Consider the following 21,577-nt stretch of genomic DNA (forward strand, 5'->3'; position numbering starts at 1 on the left):
TCATGATTAATTTTGAACTAAGGCTAAAGTTTTATGAATATGATATTTAACATGTTTAATTGGTGTCATATTTCTTTATCCTCTTTGTATTAGAACCATTGCACACATCATTTGATATGTCGACTACGGTTCTTTGGTATGCTAGGACATGCCGTTTACAACAAAGTCTTATCAAGTTTCTAGGCTTATTTGAATTACGTTAGTAATATCTGTAGATTATGAGAGCTGAGCGTCACCGATAACCCACATTACCTTTGGGTCAATGTCATGGCAGCCTAAGCCGAATCTGTGATAACAAGTGTCACATTCTGGAGCAACCTTTCAAACTACTGCAACTCAAACACTCTGACCCGGAATATCAAAAACTTCAACTTGACAGTTTTAGTGAAAATATTGAAATGGGAGAATTTTACTCAATGCAGATAACTGCATCTGGTACTCAAGCAAAATTGTGCATTGATTCAAATAATTACACTGTGAATCATCTGAGAAGCACTGTATTAGTGAGTGAGTGAGTTTAGTGTAACGCCACACTTACCAATATTCCAGCTATATGGCGGCGGCTGTAAATAATTGAGTCTGGACCAGACAATCCAGTGATCAACAGCATGAGCATTGACCTACGCAGTTGGGATATGATGACATGTGTCAACAAAGTCAGCGAGTCTGACCACCCGATCCTGACCACCTGATAATGTTAGTCGCCTCGTGCATAACCATTTGAATTGGTGAATTTAGAACAAAATGTAAATTGTGTGATACATGGGACAAATATTTCAATTCTGGTAAGAAATGGAATAAAAAATTTGGATGACAGTGGTTGCCTTTTCATCAGTAGTTCATGGAATACTAGTATATTTCTTTCAAAGACCAGTCCAGATTGATTGTGGAAGCCTCATGAGTGTTCATCATTGTGTGCCAGTTTTGTTCACTTCAAATATGTAACAGGTTTGAAGCATTAAGAACTGGTTCACATTTATAGCCCTCAAACTTTTCTGGTCAATGAGGGTGACAAACATCACAGTCTTGCTGGTCCTCAGCCCAACTAATTAGTCTTGGGCAAGTGAAGGCTGCAGTGTTACATTGTAATCCCCATCTATAATGGGTATGTCATCCATCATTGATAAACTTCAGTGAATCCCACAGACAACTTTCTGGGTCTCCTATCTTCTTATTGTCAGGGATGTGGGTGCTGGGATAGCGGGCCATGGGTAGTCTGTCTCTCAGTCCTGGAATCACATTATTTCCCCTACTGCCTAGCATTTCCTGCCTAAAGCCATAAATGAAGCAAATCTTGATTTCCTCAGGTTCAGGATCTCCCATCTCACTGGGTCTCCCTCTTAATTTAAATGGGTTTATTTGTTACTATCAAAGTTATATATATTCAGAGACGCTGTGCGGAGTTGTCTACCTTGTGCATGCTACGAGCCCATGGTTGTAGATTTGAATTCCGGTTGGTCCCAGTTATGTTTGAGGGTTTGTTAGTGGGTTTGACAAAAGTGAAACATGTCTGGGACCTGCATCATTTTGGGTTTTCCCACATCAGTCAGACACATCGTGATGATGCAGGAATGTTAATCAAAGTGGCGTTAAACTCACTCACTCATGTTATGGACACCACTGGTGAAAACAGAGCAATGTTTTGAACAAGAAGTTGAAGAACAAGCTTCTGAGATGATTTGTACATTTATTTTTCATAACTGTTGGGTGGTTTCATCCATGTTTAAAGTAGCATCAAACCCAAGTCACTCACTCACTGTTTCTTCCTGTCCTTCAGGTCCCAGGAGCTGCATGATCTGCTTACCGAGCTGAGAAGGCTTCTGAATGAACCTTCTAAACTGGAGCTGTATGAACACATCAGGTAGTTGTCTTCCTTGGCTGAAAGATGAATGAATGTCCTGAAGCACAATGACAGTCCATTCAGGGGATAAAACAAGGAATGACTGTCACAGAATAAGTACACAGCGTCTTAGCAGAATGATCCATGTTTAACCTTCTCATGGGAGTTGTAGTGATCTTGAACAAGAGGGATGTTGGGGTAATCTAGTGGTTAAAGCATTTGCTTGTCACACTAAACATCTGGGTTCAATTCCCCTCATGACTACAGCGTGTGAAGCCAACTTCTGATGTACCCTGCCATGATATATTGCCATGGAATATTGCTTTAGATGGCATAAAACCATACTCACTCACTCACTCATTTGAACAAGGTGTCAAACCCAATTTCTCTGACAGCCTGTGACTTTACCTGGATCTCAGGGATTGTTGCTCATGCATAAAGTTCCAGGGTGCTGTTGTACAAAGCAACCTTAGCGCTACGACAATCGTAACTCTATGTTAAGGTATGGGTGCTACGATCACCTTAGCCCTAAGATTGCTGCGTACAACAGCACCCTGATTTGCCTGAATTGGATTCAGTTTATGCATTATGTACCTGGGTTTCTGTTCAGTCTCAGTTTATTGAGTATGGCTGCACTGTAATCCGATGAACTGTTGTAAGAGTCATGAGTGTCTCCCGCAGACCGCTTGTGATGCCCAAGCACCAGCTGGAGTACAGCCAGAAAACCCCGCAGACTCCAGGCATCAAACTCAGGGTCATCCGACTCAAACGCCAAGCTGGAGAAACTCTCGGGTTTGCGGTCAGGGGAGGTAAGTCACTCCTACAGGGAACAATGTTGTATTATTCAGTCTTGTTTTGGTGGTGTATGTCCAAGTGAACCCAAATTCATAACATAATAACAATTATTTGTTTTGTAGCTCACACCTATGACTGATAGAAATGTATAAATATTAACATAGCTGTCAACCAAAAATGTGTCCAAGTAGTGAGAACCATTAAAAGCCTGGTCCAGGGGCTACAGGTCCCGTTCGGGTCCAGGGCTGAATCATGACCAGCAAGCCAATAGGAATTCACCTTGTATCCGGGCTTAGATTTTAGCTCCAAGCAATTGGAAACTGTCATTATTCAAGGTGAACACATCATTTAGCAATATTTAGAAAGCACTTTTGCGAAAAAATGTGAGATTGAGTATACTGGCAATGAGAACATGATTTTAATCAAAAGAACGTGAGACTCAGGCCAAAAACATCAGAGTTGACAGGTTTGTATTCTTGATTCAAAAAGTGCTGCTTGGGAAAAGAGCTGGCTCGTGACAACAATTACTTTTTTTCCTGTCATATTTTGTTGCCTGCATACTCAGTTTGTATCAGCATTCTGTTATGATATACACCCAGAGTCCATTCACCACAAAAGTTGTTACAAAAGAAGTTACATACAATGGTTAATTTGTATCTCTCACAAAGAAGCTGAAATCTGGTAAAGAAATTTCATTGGTTTGCTTTAGACAACTGTCGATTCTCGTCACAATATCGATGAGATATTGCAGATGTGACGATAAATATTAACTCACTCACTCACCAACAGACGAAAACTCAATACAAACCTGGGGCGGTGGGGTAGCCTAGTGGTTAAAGCGTTTGCTCAGCACGCCGAAGACCCGGGTTCGATTCCCCACATGGGTACAATTTGTGAAGCCCATTTCTGGTGTCCCCCGCCGTGATATTGCTTGAATATTAGTAAAAGCAGTGTAGAACTAAACTCACTCACTCACTCATTATTGTTTAACACAATATTAACACAAAACGGCGTAAAACCATACTCACTCAGGCAGTACAAACCTGTAACAGTGATTGTGTCCAGGACATATAGAGTTAACAGAATGGAGATATCACAATATGGGAGGGAGGTGGGATATCTCAGTGTTGGCTTGTAAGACTCAGGTGAGGTTTCTTACACGTCAAAAGCTATATAATACACCATGATGTGGCCACAACATAGGTAATGGCAGCTTTCACTGGTGTATCTTGGGAGCCTTTTGTAGGTTTGTTTGGTTGTATCTAGACTAATATCTCGCCTCTGAAATAAGCATACTTTACACAAAAAATGGGTCCTAAGTTCTCTTTATAAAATATAATAAAAATAAAGTCAGAGTCTTTCTTCATTTTCTGAAACTGCTGTAATCAAGACTTGCCCCATATTCTAGACTTGCCACATGTTCTAGACTTGCCCCATATTCTAGACTTGCCACATGTTCTTGACTTGCCCCATATTCTAGACTTGCCACATATTCTAGACTTGCAACATGTTCTAGACTTGCCCCATATTCTAGACTTGCCACATGTTCTAGACTTGCCACATGTTCTAGACTTGCATGGGCTTTTTCGGGTATATGTGTTCCAGGGTCTGTATGACAGACTTGGTTGTATCATGTTTCAGGGTTTGAACATGGTGTTGGTGTGTTTGTGTCTCACGTGGACCCTACATCACAGGCCAGCAAGAGAGGACTCAAGGTAGGTCCCTCCTGGTACCCACAACAGAGGGCTTATAACAGAACCAGTTTGTGTTAACTACACAAGTCAAACTGCTGTAAATCAGGATCCCATCACTGAATGATTGATACCTTGTTCCCTGGTGTCACTGTATCATGTCATCATGGGAATGTCATGCATTAGAATTTGAGGGAAATGCACCAATTCACTTCTTTGAGTGGCATGCACCAATGCACATTTTTCACTGTTTTCTGGAAAGGAAACACTTTAACATATCATTTCCTTGTTGTGTAATATCACAAATATTGGCTAATGGAAATATTGACATGTCAGTAGTTGATTTATTATTTAATATATTTAGTGAAATAATAACGAACTACATTATTTGACCAAGTTTACATTGTTCATTTATCATGACAGTAATCAGTAACCACATATATATAACAGTCACACAAGTTATATTTGGGATTGTACTTTTCATTAAAGTACAGATTCTAGTACTTTGTTGGGTTGAGTCCCATCCAGGATTCAAACCCACATCCAATCGCCAGCAGTCTAGACCAAGGACTTTGAGTGCCCCTCTGATAAGTTGTATTGGTTCGGTTCCCACGGCCTAAAGCTATGAATACACAATGCCATTAAGAAAGTGGTCAGATGTAACACAAGTTATATTTGGACTTACACTTTCTCAGTAAAGTACAGATTATAGTGCTTTTGTTGGGGTTGAGTCCCATCCGGGAAATAATTTGCCATCTTGACATGCTAGGTGTCCCGATTCTGTTGACATTGTTTGTGCTCTCCCTTTCACATACTCAGAGTAAGAGACAATGTGATGATTTGTGTGGTGTTTCAGGCTGGAGATGAGATTGTTCGTGTCAATGGCTACACAATTGCTGAAGCCATACATGAGGACGTCCTCAACCTCATCAAGTCCCGCGAGGAAATTGTCCTCAAAGTCACACGTAAGTACACAGTTATAACATCCATGAGAGTGCTCTGATGGATGTAGTGTACAGTGTTTCAGATGTTTTGAATGTCTCGATCAGCTTCCTCTTTTATTCCTGCTGTATGGCAGCAGAATGTTCCTAATTGTGGCCAGACTAGCCTGTGATTGATGTAATGAGCAACACTTGTCTTTATCAAAGCGTGATGAGTCGCAGTAGGTGTGTTGTGATGATACCGATTAGACAGTATGAAATGTAATGATAAATACTTACACATAATGTAAATATTAATGATTTTCAATAGTATATTTGATATCATCATCATTTGTTTACAGATATTGGAATGCTTCCTGTGAAGAAGTAAGTATCCCTACTGACTTGGAATGTAATGTACAGTATTGTTCACCCATGTCAACGCTTAAACTAATTGATGTCTAAAAGTTGAGCTTCAACATTAGGCATTGATCATATCTACATCAATTATGAGCACAGAATACAGTTCTTAATATTAACAATTATAGTTCATATGTGTCACATATTCAATTTATAATATTCTAATTATTACCGAAGTCGTCAAATTAAGGAAAATAAACCTGAATCTACTTCCAAACATAGGCTGGCTACCTGCCGTCGCCGCATGTAGAACGCAACGTCATAGAAGAAACGCGACGTCATAGCATTGTTCATGACATCACGTCACCATGACAAAGTGATATTTTGCCCTAGGGCATCGTATGAAAAATATGAACCCCGATATTTTCGTCCTCGTACGTAATAATAACAATTATAGTTCGTATGTGTCACATCTTCAATATACGTGCTGGCATGAATGAAATTTGGTATAAATATGTCTGTTTTCTTCTTATTTATAAATGAAGGAATTATGGTATGACATACTGTATGAATCAATTCAATGAAATCCTGGTTGAATTGTTTGCATGAAATTCAGAATGCATTGAAGGCATGAATTCCAGTATAGCATGATAGTATGCATGTACAGCAGCTCCACAATCTACTTGTTTCAGCAGCCCCAAGGAATCAGTCTTTTGGAACTATGTGGAATCTCTGGACTCCTCCAAGGCCTTGGTGAGTAACAAGTACATGCCTCACAGACCACGCTTGTATTTTGTCTACTAATGGTGATTGCAGGTTCCCCAGAACCAAATGCATGCATGCTGGTCTCATCATGGTGAGTCCAGGTTCCCCAGAACCAAATATATGCATGCTGGTTTCATCATGGTGAGTTCAAGTTCCTCAGAACCAAATGCATGCATGCTGGTCTCGTCATGGTGAGTCCAGGTTCTGCAGAATCAAATGCATGCATGCTGGTCTTGTCATGGTGAGTCCAGGTTCCGCAGAATCAAAAGCATGCATGCTGGTCTTGTCATGGTGAGTCCAGATTTCCCAGAACCAAATGCTTGTATGCATATCTCCTCGTGAATCAAAATTACCCTGTACTCAATGCTTATCTCCTTGTGGTGATTCAAGAGTTCCCATTCATCCATGCTTGTCAGTGTTGGGACTTTGTGGCAGAATGCTGGTTGTTGATGTTTCTGGGAACAACTCCAAACAATGATATTCACCATAAGTGGATTAAGTGGAAATAATACAATGAAGTTATAATGCTCGAAACATTTAGACATAATGTCTTCTCACTCCAGCAAGAGATTCTGGACAAGGACGAACCATTGCAGAAGAGAGGTCTCTTAGGCACAGAGCTGAAAATCTTTATCAACACGACTGGAGTCAGCTCCATAGGATGTGGGTCAGTACAACCACTAATTCATATACCCGTGAACATCCTGGTTAGAATTGGTCTTCACCAACCCATGCTTGTCGTAAGAGGCGACTAACAGGATCGGGTGGTCAGGCTCGCTGACTTGGTTGATACATGTCATCATATCCCAATTGCATAGATCGATGCTCATGCTGTTGATCACTGGATTGTCTGGTCCAGACTCGATTATTTACAGACTGATGACATATAGCTGAAATATTGCTGAGTGTGGTGTAAAATTAAATTCACTCACTCATAGGCCAGACCATGCCCTGTATGTGTGTTTATACAGTCTTTGTCAGCCTTGCACAGCTTTACAGATGTAAGCACAGAGTCACCTACCAACCTGTAATGTGTAAGAAGTCATGTAATGATATGATTTCCTTAAACAAACCTTTTGGTTGTAAAACTCAAGGTACACATAGTTTTATGGGTGCTATGACGTAAAAGGTTTATATGACCTGTTATCTTTATATTGTGTATTTCATTGCTCATTGAATCTTGGTTCAAGAATCATGTAATGTTTAGTTGGTAGATTGGCAGATTAGACATTCAAGTTGGAATAGGTCCCCAGCAACGTGTGCTTGTCATTGTTAGAGGTGGTCGTAACTTGGTTCATAGCATATACCTGTAATCATTGTTCAGTTGTATTGATTGATTCTTTGGTTGTCAATATTTTCACTGTCTCATCCAGACGCAATTACTGACCCCTAAACCTCTGATAATGCTCAGTATAGTGGTGTACTGGTGACAATTTGGAATATTTATCTTTCTTACTTTGTAATGGTTTCACAGTGACAAATTGTACTTACCGGAACACTAAAACTAAGGGAAGATCTCATTTTCGGAGCAGAACTGAGATGAAACATGCTTCACACAAGTCTACTGGTGAACTGGATTTTTTTAAAACGCTGAACAGAATTATTTTTCACTTCACTGAACTTAAGCAGTGGCAATAAGCTGGAAGTTAGGTATCAGTAGCCATCTCCTCTGTCTCCTCCATTCTCATCTCTTGCTGACTCATGTAACAACTACAACATATGAAAGACAAATATCAGTAAAAGTCTACATTGCAGCTATATGTCATTGTGTTGCCAGGATTGTTAGTGGGCCATCTCACTTCCCAGGAATCTTTGTGGAGAAGGTGCGGCCCGGGGGGACTGGCAGAAGAGGTTAACTTGGAGGTCGGGGATCAGATTGTAGAGGTCAATGGAACAAGTTTCCTGGGAATCACCCACAAAGAGGTAGAGTCACCTCCCCTACTTGATACAGACATTTGCTGGTAGGAGTCAAGAAATTTGTTGTTTTCTTTTCTGCAAACACAGCAGTATGTATCGTTATAAGCATGAGGTAAGTATTGACAGTTTTTGTGAAATAATATAAGTTTTCTTTTTTTTTCATTGAAATATTGTCTGTGATCTCATTATAATCAGATCTTTTTTTCCTCTGGTATCTGTTGCAAACAATATTTGCAAACCAATCACAGGAAAGCAGGTGATGTGAACTTTCTAATCAGCCAATCAGTGTGGAGGCTTCACATTCTCTGTATGAAAAAGCAAAATATATATGCATATCTAATATCTGTGTCTAAAAAACTTAAGGTAAATGTACTGTTTCAAATGGGGGAATAAATAATTACTTTGTATGGCATAAAACAGGAACATTTGTATTTTGTGAGGTTCTTATTTTGTTCAGACCAGGCTTTGATACTGTCATTGGATCAGGTTGGCAAAAGTTTTTTGAAAGCTGACACATAATTGCTTGAAATACTTACACATTTCTGATGGTCGGAAAAGACTCAGGTTCTCTTGCTTTTCTTGATATGAGAGTCTTGATATGGGGGTAGCCCAGTGGTTAAAGTTCACAAGAAGATAGGTACTATGTCAGGTGTCTCTGTCATGATATTGCTTGAATATTGCTAAAAACGTATTCACTCACGCTTGATTTGGAGTAAAATCGTTCAAGGACAGTTTACAGATGCTATGTTTGTATACAGGCTGTGGTCACCCTGAAGAGTAGTACCCAGCTGAACATGGTCATCAAAAAGAAAGTTGTAAGTATATTTTATGTAATAACTCCATACAGATGTTGATTTTTGACCCGTGAAGATCCGGGTTAGAATTGGTCTTCAGCAACCCATGCTTGTTGTAAGAGGTGACTAACAGGATCGGGGGGTCAGGCTTGCTGACTTGGTTAACACATGTCATTGTATCCCAATTGTGTAGATCGATGCTCATGCTGTTGATCACTGGATTATCTGGTCAAGACCCGATTATTTACAGACCATCGCCATATAGCTGGAATATTGCTGAGTGCTGCGTAAAACTAAACTGACTCTCGCTGTTTTGAATCACAGCTGATAGTTACAGACGAATGAAGCAGTCATAAAATATTACTAATTGTTCACAACTGGCCACAATATGACCAAAGTAAAATTTCACCCCCAAAAATTGAATAAGGCTTTTCTTGAAATTGCAAGTTTGAAAAAGAATAGATAGATTCTGATAACCTGATTTCATTAAAACAAGAAGATGCTACCATTGAATATACTTTAACCCATTTGTTAATGGCTTCAAATATCAGATTTTTCCTGCTTGTGATTTTTGTCTGTCAGGACCATACATGTCCTGGGTTTCTACAATTTGGTTAACATATATGATTCCTGCAAATACCATACTGCTTTTACATCATTGTCTTGTATCTTAGCTGTTGGTTGAAATCTGACAATCAGTTTGATTGTCATTCATGCACACACAGACCAGGTTGTCGGCTAGTGCCTTTTGCTATTTAGGGTTCTTTTTTATATATTCCTCCTTGGGGTACTTATAAGCATTTAAATGTCCATTTAAATTCCCTACGACAGTTGTAACAATATTTGAATAAAATATTTACAAAACAAAAACTACGTTTTGTCTTGTGAGACCACCCTTACAGGGCCTTCCGGCCCCCTACAGTCAAGAGCAGGTAACTCTAGACCGTAACCTCGTACCTCACTTTCCATGCTGTAGTTGTACCGACAAGACGTGGGTCCATACCAGAAGGTTTTTCCTTGCGACTAAGAGAGTTATGAGTGTTTCAGAAACTGCAACTGTATGTATGGTTCTCTTTTTTCCCTGCATGGGCGAATTGGAGTTTTTTTCTGAATTTTTCATTCATAATTTCGTTGTAACTTGGTACCTGTCGCGGTCGGCTCGCTAGTGCATGTCAAGATGGCGGACAGGTCCCTTCGCTAGCCTTCCTGTTCATTGGTTTCCCATGTGGTTTTTCAATGTTACAGGTGGTTTTAGTGGTTTTTTATTTGTACTTTGTACGTGTAGGGCGTATGTCTACTGCTCGCATTTTCTATATTACGCTAAAAAACCAAAACCCGTGAATTGTTAGTTATGCTGCAGTGTGTGTACTAGGTTGTCAACTGCATGCTACGTTTGTCGCATTAGTTGTGTAAGCCCATGCGTCTTTTACATGTATTTGTATGTGGGTATAGGGTAGATTGCTGCACAGGTTTTACTTGTTGCAGTTTAAACCCTGTACTTCCGTGCCTTGCTGCTGCAATTCCCGTGCACGGGATACCCACGAGGTCTGCTTGGCTGATCTCTGTTTAGTGCAGAAGGAACATGAGGAAGAGGGGTGTGCGGCATGTGCCATGTTCTCGCTGTAAACCATTCAGTGCAGGCGGTTAGACACGCTGTTTTTCACGGCAACCTGCTTGGTGCGGGGTGATCTCTGGGCACAGGATCCCCGTCCAAAGCGCCTCCCATAGTAAAAGCCGCGTCTGGTGCGACCTAACCTGGTGCCGGCGATCAGGTTTGCCCTGTCATTGAGGCACGCCTGGCGCCGACCAGTTCTCCCATCACTGGTCAGTGAGGTGGTGAATCCGCTCCTGGCTCCTCTTGGCTGGTACTGCCACCGCTCTCGGCGTTTGATTTACCTGCGCGTAGGTAGGCGGTACCAGTTAGGTGAGGAAGTCCTGCGCGGGTTGCTGTTCCGCTCTTCGCCTGCCCACCAGTGGTGGGTACGAGTGCGTCTTTGCCTCAGTCACGTTAGGAGGGTCGTCTTCGTCCTCCCTGGCCTCGCCAGGCAGGGCAGCGCCTCCCCTTTTCCGGCTAGTGCGTCACTGCCGCTGAAGTCTGCCTACCGGTCATTCGAAGAATGTTACCGGTCGCTGCCCAGCAACTTAAAGTAGCCATCCATTCAGCCTACCTGTCTGCGTTGCAGGGACAGCTGGTGGCCCACAGGCGCTTTGCGCGGTGCCGATTCATCGGTCGGTGCTCGCCCAGCGGCAGTTAACGGGGCGATGCACTCACATCTGGCTAGGGACAGCATTAGGTGCTGTGCCAGCCAGATGATGGAATGCGGTCATGGGCTTGCGCCGCCTGTGGCTGTCTGTGGCGCGATATTAGCCGGCCACACAGCAAGCTCTACTGTCATTGCCCTATACCATGGGATCTTCCCTGTTCCCTGGGGCCTTGCAGGTGGTAAGGGAGTCCGCGGAGGCTGTCTCTACCTTTAAGGACTCAAAGCCTTTGTTAGAGCAGCCCTCCGCTCCTCGCCATCGGCCCTCCCCGCTTGCATCCGCTTACCCTTCTGCCTCGGCGAAGGATGTTGTTAAGTGGGCTGCCCCTTTGCAGTCCAAGCGGAGCAGGCGTTCGAGAGGCAGGGGCAAGCCTGCTCCAGCGCAGCAGTCTTTTCGGGGCAAGGGGAAGCCAGCTCCGGCTTCCCACTGATTCATTCCCCAGAGCCCTTGTTGCCCCCCACTCACGCAAGCGGAGACTTGCCGACGGTGGGGGTGCACTGCCTCTTGCCACACGTCCCTGTCGGCAGCCGGCTGTCCCTATTCCTCCCGGATTGGGAGGCAGCCACCTCAAATCCCTGGGTCCTGTCCACGCTCAGGGATGGCCATTTGCCACAGTGGAGGCGATCCTCCGTCCTTCTCGGGGTTCGGCTGCGCCTGTGCCGACCCCCACGACAAAGCCGGATGTCCTCCGTGCCGAGGTTCAGTCTTTACTGACCAAGGCGGCCATCGAGGTGGTTCCTGTGAGTCAGCGAGAAGAGGGGTTTTATTCCACCTACTTCCTCGTGACCAAAAAGGACGGAGGGTTCAGACCCATTCTGAATCTCAGAGGGCTGAACAAATTACTGGAGGTGCCGTCTTTCAGGATGGAGACACTCAGGTCAGTGATCTCCTCCGTCGAGACAGGGGATTTGCTTACATCAATCGATCTCAAAGACGCATACCTCCATGTTCCAATGCATCCCGAATTCAAGAAGTACCTCCGGTTCTCCTTCGACGGGACGTGCTACCAGTTTCGCGTGCTCCCCTTCGGCATCTCCACGGCCCCAGTGTTCACCAAACTTATGTTAATCCCAGCTCAGTTAGCCAGGTCTCAGGGCAGGTGTTGTCACCCGTACCTGGAAGATTGGCTTCTACGGGCCTTAGGGCCTCAGTTAAGCAGAGCCTCCACACTGTGCGTGCTGGATACTCTAGTGTCACTGGGCTGGATTATCAATCTTAAGAAATCAGACCTCGTTCCGACGCAGGATCTGATATTCTTGGGAGCCAGATTCAACACGGCGCTAGGGATTGTTTCCCTTGCTCCGGACCGCATCGTCAAAGTCCGGAGGACTGTGCTACAGTTCCTCCAGTCATCCGTTGCGTCGGCCCGAACATGGCTTCGGTTGCTCGGCAACATGGCGGCGACAGTGGGCGTGGTTTGGCGTCGGCGTTTGAGGATCGCGACCAATTCAGCAAGCATTAGCTCAGCTGTGGTCCCACTTTCGCAGGGCTCTGAGATTATGCTCATAACACCAGAGTGGTTAATCCCTCACTTGCGATGGTGGACGGAAGTCGGGAATTTGTCAAGGGGGATCCCCCTCGACACCCCGACACCTTCCCTCTCAGTTCAGACGGACGCCTCCCTCACAGGTTGGGGGGGGGTCCTGGGCGAGCACTCAGCCTCCGGCCTCTGGTCGGAGCAGGAGGTCAGCCTACACATCAATGTGTTAGAACTGAGAGCAGTCCGCAAGGTGTTCGAGTGCTTCCGGGTGTTGGTGCAGGGCCGTGTGGTTCGTCTAGAAATGGACAATCAAACGGCCATGTCTTACATTCTCAAGCAAGGCGGCACAGTGTCTCCGTCGCTCCTTCAGGAGGCGTGGCAGTTTCTACTGTGGTGCGATCAGTTCAACATTCGGGTTTTGCCTGTTTATCTCCCGGGGGTAGACAATGTCCGTGCAGATGCTCTCTCACGGCGTATACTAGCCCCACACGAGTGGATGCTCGACCGGGAGATATTCGGGATTATCTCCCAGTTGTTGAATTCGTTTCCAGGTGGATCTGTTTGCGTCTGGGGTGACGAACCAGATTCCTGTGTTTTGCTCCCGGATTCCGGATCCGGGTGCGTTAGTCAACGACGCCTTTCAGCTAGATTGGACGGACAGGGTACTGTGGGCGTTCCCCCCGATACCACTGATTTCCAGGGTCCTGTCGCGGCTGACCGCACAACCAGCTCGGCTACTTGTGCTTCTGGCACCCCTTTGGTCGGCACAACGCTGGTTTCGGTAATTCTCAGGTTTCTGGCTCAGCCTCCTGTTCTATTACCTTTTCGACCGGACCTCCTATCCCAGAGCGGAGCTACCCCACCAATCCCAGGATTCAGTGGGTGGCTTGGCGCTATCAGGGGATCGCCTCCATGCGGCGAATTCCTGCACCAGTTGCAGACACAATTCTGGCTTCGGCGGAGGGATTCGACAAGCGTTCAATATGAGGATAGATGGGCCTGTTATTCGCTGCTGGTGTGTCAACAGGGGATTCTTGATCCCTTTTCTACAGATTTAGTCTGTGTGTTAGAATTCCTCCAGTCTCGGTTGGAAGCCGGTCTAGCGGCTTCCACTGTTTCGGGATATTCACGGCTATTTCTCGCGCTTCATATTCCTGTTGACGGTGCTCTCTTGGGGCAGCACCCTCTTGTACAGTGCTTTTAGCAGGCGTGGACAGAATCCGTCCGGTTGTCCGGCGGATTAGTCCCCCGTGGGACTTGTCAATCGTTCTTGATTGGCTGTCCGGTCCACTGTTTCACAATCTGTCGGCTCTTTCCCTCCAGCTGTTGACGTGGAAGACGGCGTTTCTTGTGGCGGTGACTTCTGGCAGGCGGGTTGGCGATATTCATGCAATGTCGGCCGATCCAGCTTACTGTTTTCACAAAGACAGAGTTAGCATTCGGCTGCCTGAGACTTACCGTCCTAAGAAGGATAGTCCCTTCCATGTGACAGCCCTATTGAGCTCCCAGCTTTCACTCAGCCTTCCTGTCCGGTACCTCTCTCGACGCGCTCCGTCTTAGATGTCCGTAAGACACTTCAGGCTTATATCAAACGAACAAGGGGTACCCGTAAGGGTAACCAATTGTTTTGTTGTTATGGCGGGGTTCAGGCTGGTCTTCCGGCGACCAAGCAGACCATTTCTCGGTGGCTTGTCTCTGCCATACATATGAGTTATACTCAAACAGGGCGTATCCCGCCTGTTGGGTTGAAAGCTCATTCGGTTAGGGCAGTGGCTACATCGACAGCTTACGCTGCAGCCCTGCCCATTGAGGAGATCTGCTCCGCGGCTATTTGGAGCCGTCCGAGTACGTTCATCCGTCATTGCCAACTTGACAGACTCTCCAGTGAGCGTGCTCGGTTCGGTCAGTCAGTTCTCTCCAGTGGGCATGGTTCCACCTCTCTAGCCGATTGAGCTTTGAGGTTTTAAAACATTATTGTGTGAACCATTATCTGCCAATTTTAACACTGGTGTTGGGTTTTACAAATCTTGTTACATTTTTCCCTTGGTGATGGGTTTTATGTGGTGCTGGTTTTTATTCCCATGTCTCTTGCTTTCTAACCGAGAAGCTCTAGACTAAAATGCCCTTGGAAACTTTGCTGTTCATATTCCGGCATTTTGTTTCTGGGTTTATTAAGGGACCCTTATCTTCACTTCCGAGTAGATTACGGGAAGGAGGGAGGGTGTGTCTTGTTCGCGTTGCATTAGCGAGGTTTAAGCTGGACAAATTTGCATACGTTTAACCCTGACCCTGGCTCATGCCCCGCCTGATTGGCTTTGGTGGACACGCGACCGGGTAAGTGTGCCTTTTCTGCTATAATTAGCTTGGGAAATTCCACTTCTTGTCGGGGTGTTTAAGCAGACAGAATGCCGCTTCTGAGATCCGTCTTTAGGAGTCTGTCTTATGCTTATAAGTACCCCAAGGAGGAATATATAAAAAGAATCGAACTAACCTGTAGAGGTTTAAGATTCTTTGAATATATTCCTCCTTGGGTACCTCCCTCCCTCCCAGCATTCTGTCTGACTTAGTTCAGCATGGAAAGTGAGGTACGAGGTTACGGTCTAGAGTTACCTGCTCTTGGCTGTAGGGGGCCGGAAGGCCCTGTAAGGGTGGTCTCACAAGACAAAACGTAGTTTTTGTTTTGTAAATATTTTATTCAAATATTGTTACAACTGTCGTAGGGAATTTAAATGGACATTTAAATGCTTATAAGTACCCCAAGGAGGAATATATTCAAAGAATCTTAAACCTCTACAGGTTAGTTCGAATTTTTAGAATTTAATTATTTTTTTTTTCCCATTTCCATAGCAACCAGTTTGACACTGTTCATGTTGGTGTGATAGTCTGGAATATGCCTCTAAAACTAATCTGTAATTTTCATGACATTTTTCAAACACAAGACCAGAAAGTCACCTGGTTCCTTTTGTTATGTAGAGATTATTAGAATTTATGGTGTTTCCATTTCCATAGCAACAACTTTAACTTTGATGTTGGTGTGTGCCTAACAAAATTAACCGCCTCCGTGGTGTAGTGGTTAGAGCGCCCGCCCAGAGAGCGGAATGTTGCAGGCTGTCCCCAGCCGTGTCAAACCAAAATACGTTAAAATATGGTACTTGTTGGTCCCTGCCTGGTGCTAGGCATTAATGGACTTTAAAAAAGGACTGGTCTGCTCAGAGTCAGTGTAATGTGTCTGAGTGGGGTAATCATGCTTAGCTGTAGCATGGTATCTCAGTTAGCTAGCACTATAAAACCAGCCTAAGTCTGGGCTAGTACAAGCTTTGACTAATTTTGTATTTGGACAGAAAAGGTAGTCAGATTAAACAGTGTGATGATTTGATCTTTCATCTAATTTGTGGGGGCCAAGGAGATTTGTCACCTTCCAGGACGTTTGTTTACAATAGTACTTGTTTCGATACTGGATTAGAATACTTCCCATGCAACTAATGATTGTGCCTAGACGCAACTTATTGGATCAAGTAACATGGTTGATTGTGTGTCATTGTCCCCTGTTCAACTTTGGTTATTGCTCACAGTAACAATCACTGATTTGTCTGGTCCAGACTTGATTATTTACTGGTTTCTATAATATGATATAACTGGAATATTGCCCAGTGTAGCATTATGAACATATATACATGTCCTATTTTAACAAACGACAATATGAGAGCAATCAATATGTTTTAGGGGCTGCCATTGTTCCAACATGGCCGACAGAGACAGAGGAAGCCAGAGCCAGCTGCCAGTTTTAAGCCTACTATTGTGTCTGAGGAGCCTATAGCTACTCCTGCGCCTGATTCACGGACATCGTTTCGTACTATCCAAGAGACCAATCAGGTTGTGAGCAGCAGGTACGGTTACGATGTGCAGAAACGACGGGTCAAGTTTGATGACCATGTTTACTATTAGACATCCATCATGATGATCAGGGCTAGGAACATTCAGTAGAGATATGCCAGGCTTGATGTTTACAGTGAGATCCTGGTGATCGCCATTGTACCAAACTAACAATATTTTGCACTAACGTGGCAGTTTTGTAGTTCTGGATATATATACTTACATTGTTTTATGGTAGCTAAGAAATAGATGGACTCATTCTTCATTCTAAGCTATAGTGTAACCCTGCCAATCTGGACACTGTGTTATGAAATCGTCCAGATGAACAAACATCAGTTTTAACGCTTTTTATATGCAGAGTAATGTCCCTGTACATGAAATTGTTCCCTGTAGTATTTGTCCACACGGTGGCGTGTGTACTAAGAAGGTTTCCAAGCAAAGTACTAATCTACCTAAGTCCTGTGTGAAGTGATGCTGATACGAGACCTCTCTACAGTCTCTATGGAGATGACAAGACGGGCGCAGTGTACACATCCTGTCTGAAGTGGGTTGGTGTGTATGTGTGAAAACAACTAGAAAGGGGAGCAATATCCCAAGTTCAGATGATGTTTCTTATTTATCATTGGCAGTTCTTTGAGGGAGAACCATTTGAATGATGAAATTATCATTGATCTGTTTTGTACATCATGTGTCAAAAGTTCACCTAACATTGCATCATGAGTAGCCCGTGAAGATTCGGGTTAGAATTGATCTTCAGCAACCCATGCTTGTCACAAGGGGTGGTCAGGCTCGCTGACTTGGTGGACACATATATTGTATAGATCTGTGCTCAGGTTGTTGGTCTCTAGACTGTCTGGTCCAGACTGGATTATTTACAGACCGCTGCCCTATAGCTGGAATATTGCTGAGTGCAGCCTTAAAAAACAAACAAACAAAAAACAGCATCATGAGTCAGATGATGAGGTGAGGTCCTGAGACATAGCCTGTTATCACATTGTGTGGTGTTATACTGATCATTGGTTTCAGGACCAATGCTTGGAATATAATGATCAGAAACTGTTGATATCATGCAATCTGAAATTATGGCTTAAGTAAATCTGAAACAACATATAAAACCTTTTTTGAAAAAAATTCCCTAAATTGATGTAAAATCTGAATAGTATTGCAAGAAATAGATTTTCAATGACATTTGGGAAAGTGGTTAGAATGAAACAATGAGAATTTAATGTAATTATTACATGTAAATCAATGTTTCTTATGTATGTACACTGAGTGAAATATTACTTTATACTGGCACATTGGTTATAGAGATTTGAGATCATGAAGATCAGAAAGAAATATGACCCACTTTAGATGTGACAGAAATGTTTTTCAGGCAGTGTTCAACATATTTCACTAACCTTGTTAGATTCCAAATGAAATGTGATGGATAATGAAAAATGTTCCAGTCTCTTTTTCTAGCTTTCACTGCACAAAGCTATGGGTCCCCATTAGCCCCATCATATCTCCCAGAATATTACAACACCATTGTTTGTGTCCTCTCAACTGCATCTGATGGTAGCAGATATGAGAAATATTGACCATGTTTTCAGATTCTGATTGGGCAATGGCCATTATTCCCTACTCAGCTAAGTGGGATGTGTGTTAATATGTGCTGTGGCTGTGAGGCTTCTGCTGTGATGTCAGATATATATCTGTGCGGAGCTGAGTACCGTAGAACAGTGCTGATGATAATGGTGATGATGGAACCATAGAAACAAGTGACAGTGCAATGAGTGCCTTGAGCTTTGGCATCACTGAAGTCCTGTTTCCTTAGGGTGACCGTTTCCAAGTACACTGACCCTTCCTAACTCGACTTCAGATTTTCCTTAAATGTTTATCAAATGTGTATTACATTTTCAATTCTAAATAGCCTGGTTATAGTACCTTATTGTCTTGTAGAAGCAGCCATGTTCTTACATTCCTAAATATAATGTCAAATCAGCTATGTGTTGTTCAGTGCTTGTCAAGACATGTTCAGGTCCAAATATCACAGTCCCAGTGTTTTATCTGTAATGTTATTTTCACTTAATGAATGTGATGACATTGGTGCAAATTTATGTATTTTATTTGTCAAGGAGTAGTAAAGTAGGTGATGCTTAAAATTATGTGTGTATAACGTACAATTAACAATATCAAGGTTTTTCAACCCTCAACAGAAGTTTCGAGAAAATACTAATTTATTTTTGGCAGTGACAGAAAACTAAATGATGTTTTGTGTCCTTTTCATATTCAATAATTTCCCTTTACAATTGACTGTGTCAGTTGAGTAAGTTTCTTAAATTTTAGGCTCAAATCCTTTTGATAGCCCCTTGTATAAAGAAATACATGCATCTGATGCAACTTATCAAACAATACAGAGAATACTTATTCATAAGTGATTCAAACCAACAAACAAACAAGAATGAAATTTGGAAAGTTCTTTTTATGTGTTCACTATACTGAGTGTAAATTTAAATGTAAATGAAAACATGCTGTGTTAATTATTGTCATTATTTTTAAATTGTTAGACCATCGAATCTGGCTTAAAGAGGTTGACAAGACAAGTTCAGATATGTATTTTGAAAACCAGTAAGACAATTTGAAATTTCTGTTGTGTGTTTGATAGGGGTAGGGGTCAAAATATTATAAGATTGTGTCTCTTGTCTACCACCCTGAATTAAATATTTTTTCATTTCAGTTTAATCTTTCCACTGTTAGAAGTTAATGAATGCTTTTGATGTGGGTTTAGTCACCCAGAACAAATTATCAATATCCTTTGAGAATATATTAGATTTTTATGCAAAACCAGTGATGAAAGCAATGATTGCCATCAGCTGTATGCATGAATCTGAGATGAAAGTCTTATTTGTGGACATGTTTCATAAGAGTGCTCTCCCTTTGATTGGCACACGTCAGAGATTTAAGAAGGTGTCTCTAAATCAGTGAAAACTCATAGTTCAGTTAAATATCTCCTTTCTGACATCTATGGAACCTTGAAGTGAAAATAACTCATCAGAAGATTTTTCTGCATTTACAGAAAGATGTATTTACTTTTCTTATTGATATGGAAATAAACAAAGATAAATACAAACATTTTGTCAAAGTCACTGCATTGTTTAGAAGTGTGTAGAATTTTATGTTATGATTTCACTGTTGTTTTAAAAGAAATGTTTGTCATCTTTTTCTCATTTGTTGTGATCTTTAAAGAAATAAATAAGTACAGATAAATACTCTCATCTGATGTTGCCCTGTTCTACAGTGAAAGATTGAGTTGTTTCAGAATAGATGTCATAGTAGTTATGATTTAGCAACTTATCTGCATTGCCAACTCACAAATAAGGAACCATTAGGAATTTTCCAAAGTATTATATCTCCATTCTATTATAAATTCCCTGGAGCAATCACACCTAAAGTTTTGGAATTGATATCACCTCCCTCTTTCTTATCACCATCTTAACATGGAACTTGAATCTTCTATACGAGTTTCAGGTCCAGGTATAATAGAACTGACTATGTATATGTTGTAGGAGAAAGCCTTTGGTACATTAAATCTGATCACAAGATTCTTAGGAATGTTGTTTTAGCTAGACAATATGTTTTTCTGCATATTAAGGTAGGGAAGGGATGTTTTATATGCTATCTTGTATTATCTGTTATATGCGAGAATTTGTTGGATTACTATCTTGTCATCATGTCATTCTAACAAGTCAAAATAAAATTATTGTGAGCAATCGGGTCCAGGGTATATATCAACCTAGAATTGACATATAATTCCGTGGATCACAGAGGATGGGATGACTAGGCTGTGTTTTAAACTTGTGTATGTAGGTGTATGTGTTCTGATGATTACTAGGGAAAAGTTAAAAAGAGCAATTCCAACTATAAGGAATATAATTTACAGTAATACAAAAATTGCAAAGTGTGCTATTCAAGAAATATTCATTTTTCTAGCGATAACAATCATTTAGTTTTGATCACATGGTTACAGTGTGGACGAGGGTCTTCAGTCATGTGACTGTAGGCAGCCATGCTTAGCAGTGTGTGCTGTATTTGTAATTACCTCCAGTGGACTAAAAGATACAAACCCTGCACATGTAGTATTTAAAGCACTCATGACTTCATTTGAGATACACCCACTGCTAAATATAACTGATTGCATGACCATAGTACCAGCATCAAATTGTAGGAGGCGAAGTGATGACATCTTAAGTTGTCAGGGTTGTGTTTAATTTTCTCAGTGTCAGTTTGTCAACCATATTATATACTTTTATGTTGATACACATGGATCCATTGAAGTTGTGGGTAAAAAAAACATCCCAGAAACCTGTTGTCATAAGAGGCAACCAACTGGGTCCTGTTTCACAAAGCGATCATAGTCCTACGACTGTCGTAACTCATGTTAACGTATAGGAGATGTGCTAGTCATAACGCTATGATCGCTCTGTGAAACAGGGCTCTGGATAGTTTGGCTAGGATCTGGAAATGGTTGATTATTGTATCCTTACTTTATGAGGTAATGATCATGATGTCCATCACTGGATTGTCTGGTCCAGACTTTTTATTAACAGATACCCATTGTATATCTCTAATATTGCTAATATTGTGTTGAACAATAATGAGTGAGTGAGTTTAGTTTTACACTCCTTTACGAATATTCCAGCAATATCATGGAGGGGGACACCAGAAATGGGCTTCACACATTGTACCCATGTGGGGAATCGAACCCAGGTCTCTGGCATGACAGGCAAACGCTTTAACCGCTAGGCTACCCCACCGCCCCGTTAAACAATAAACATGACATATGGTAAATTTTAGTTGAACTCAAGGACTCAGTGTTTGAAGTGTGTGCTGTTATGTAT

The 21,577-nt window shown here is 42.4% G+C and overlaps 1 protein-coding gene across 1 annotated transcript in view; it reads left to right on the forward strand.

Annotated features, from left to right (window-relative positions):
- Positions 1 to 21,577, forward strand: part of LOC124281851 (harmonin-like) — a 45,621-nt gene that overhangs the window by 9,241 nt on the left and 14,803 nt on the right. The window contains 11 exon segments of the mRNA XM_046717855.1: positions 1,778 to 1,861; positions 2,522 to 2,649; positions 4,277 to 4,350; positions 5,183 to 5,291; positions 5,609 to 5,633; positions 6,299 to 6,359; positions 6,935 to 7,038; positions 8,149 to 8,200; positions 8,202 to 8,294; positions 9,047 to 9,103; positions 16,548 to 16,711. Of these exon segments, the coding sequence (XP_046573811.1) occupies positions 1,778 to 1,861; positions 2,522 to 2,649; positions 4,277 to 4,350; positions 5,183 to 5,291; positions 5,609 to 5,633; positions 6,299 to 6,359; positions 6,935 to 7,038; positions 8,149 to 8,200; positions 8,202 to 8,294; positions 9,047 to 9,103; positions 16,548 to 16,711 (951 nt within the window).

This window comes from Haliotis rubra, unplaced genomic scaffold, assembly GCF_003918875.1.
Source record: "Haliotis rubra isolate DU_JTF1 unplaced genomic scaffold, ASM391887v1 Scf29, whole genome shotgun sequence".
Taxonomy (NCBI): domain Eukaryota; kingdom Metazoa; phylum Mollusca; class Gastropoda; order Lepetellida; family Haliotidae; genus Haliotis; species Haliotis rubra.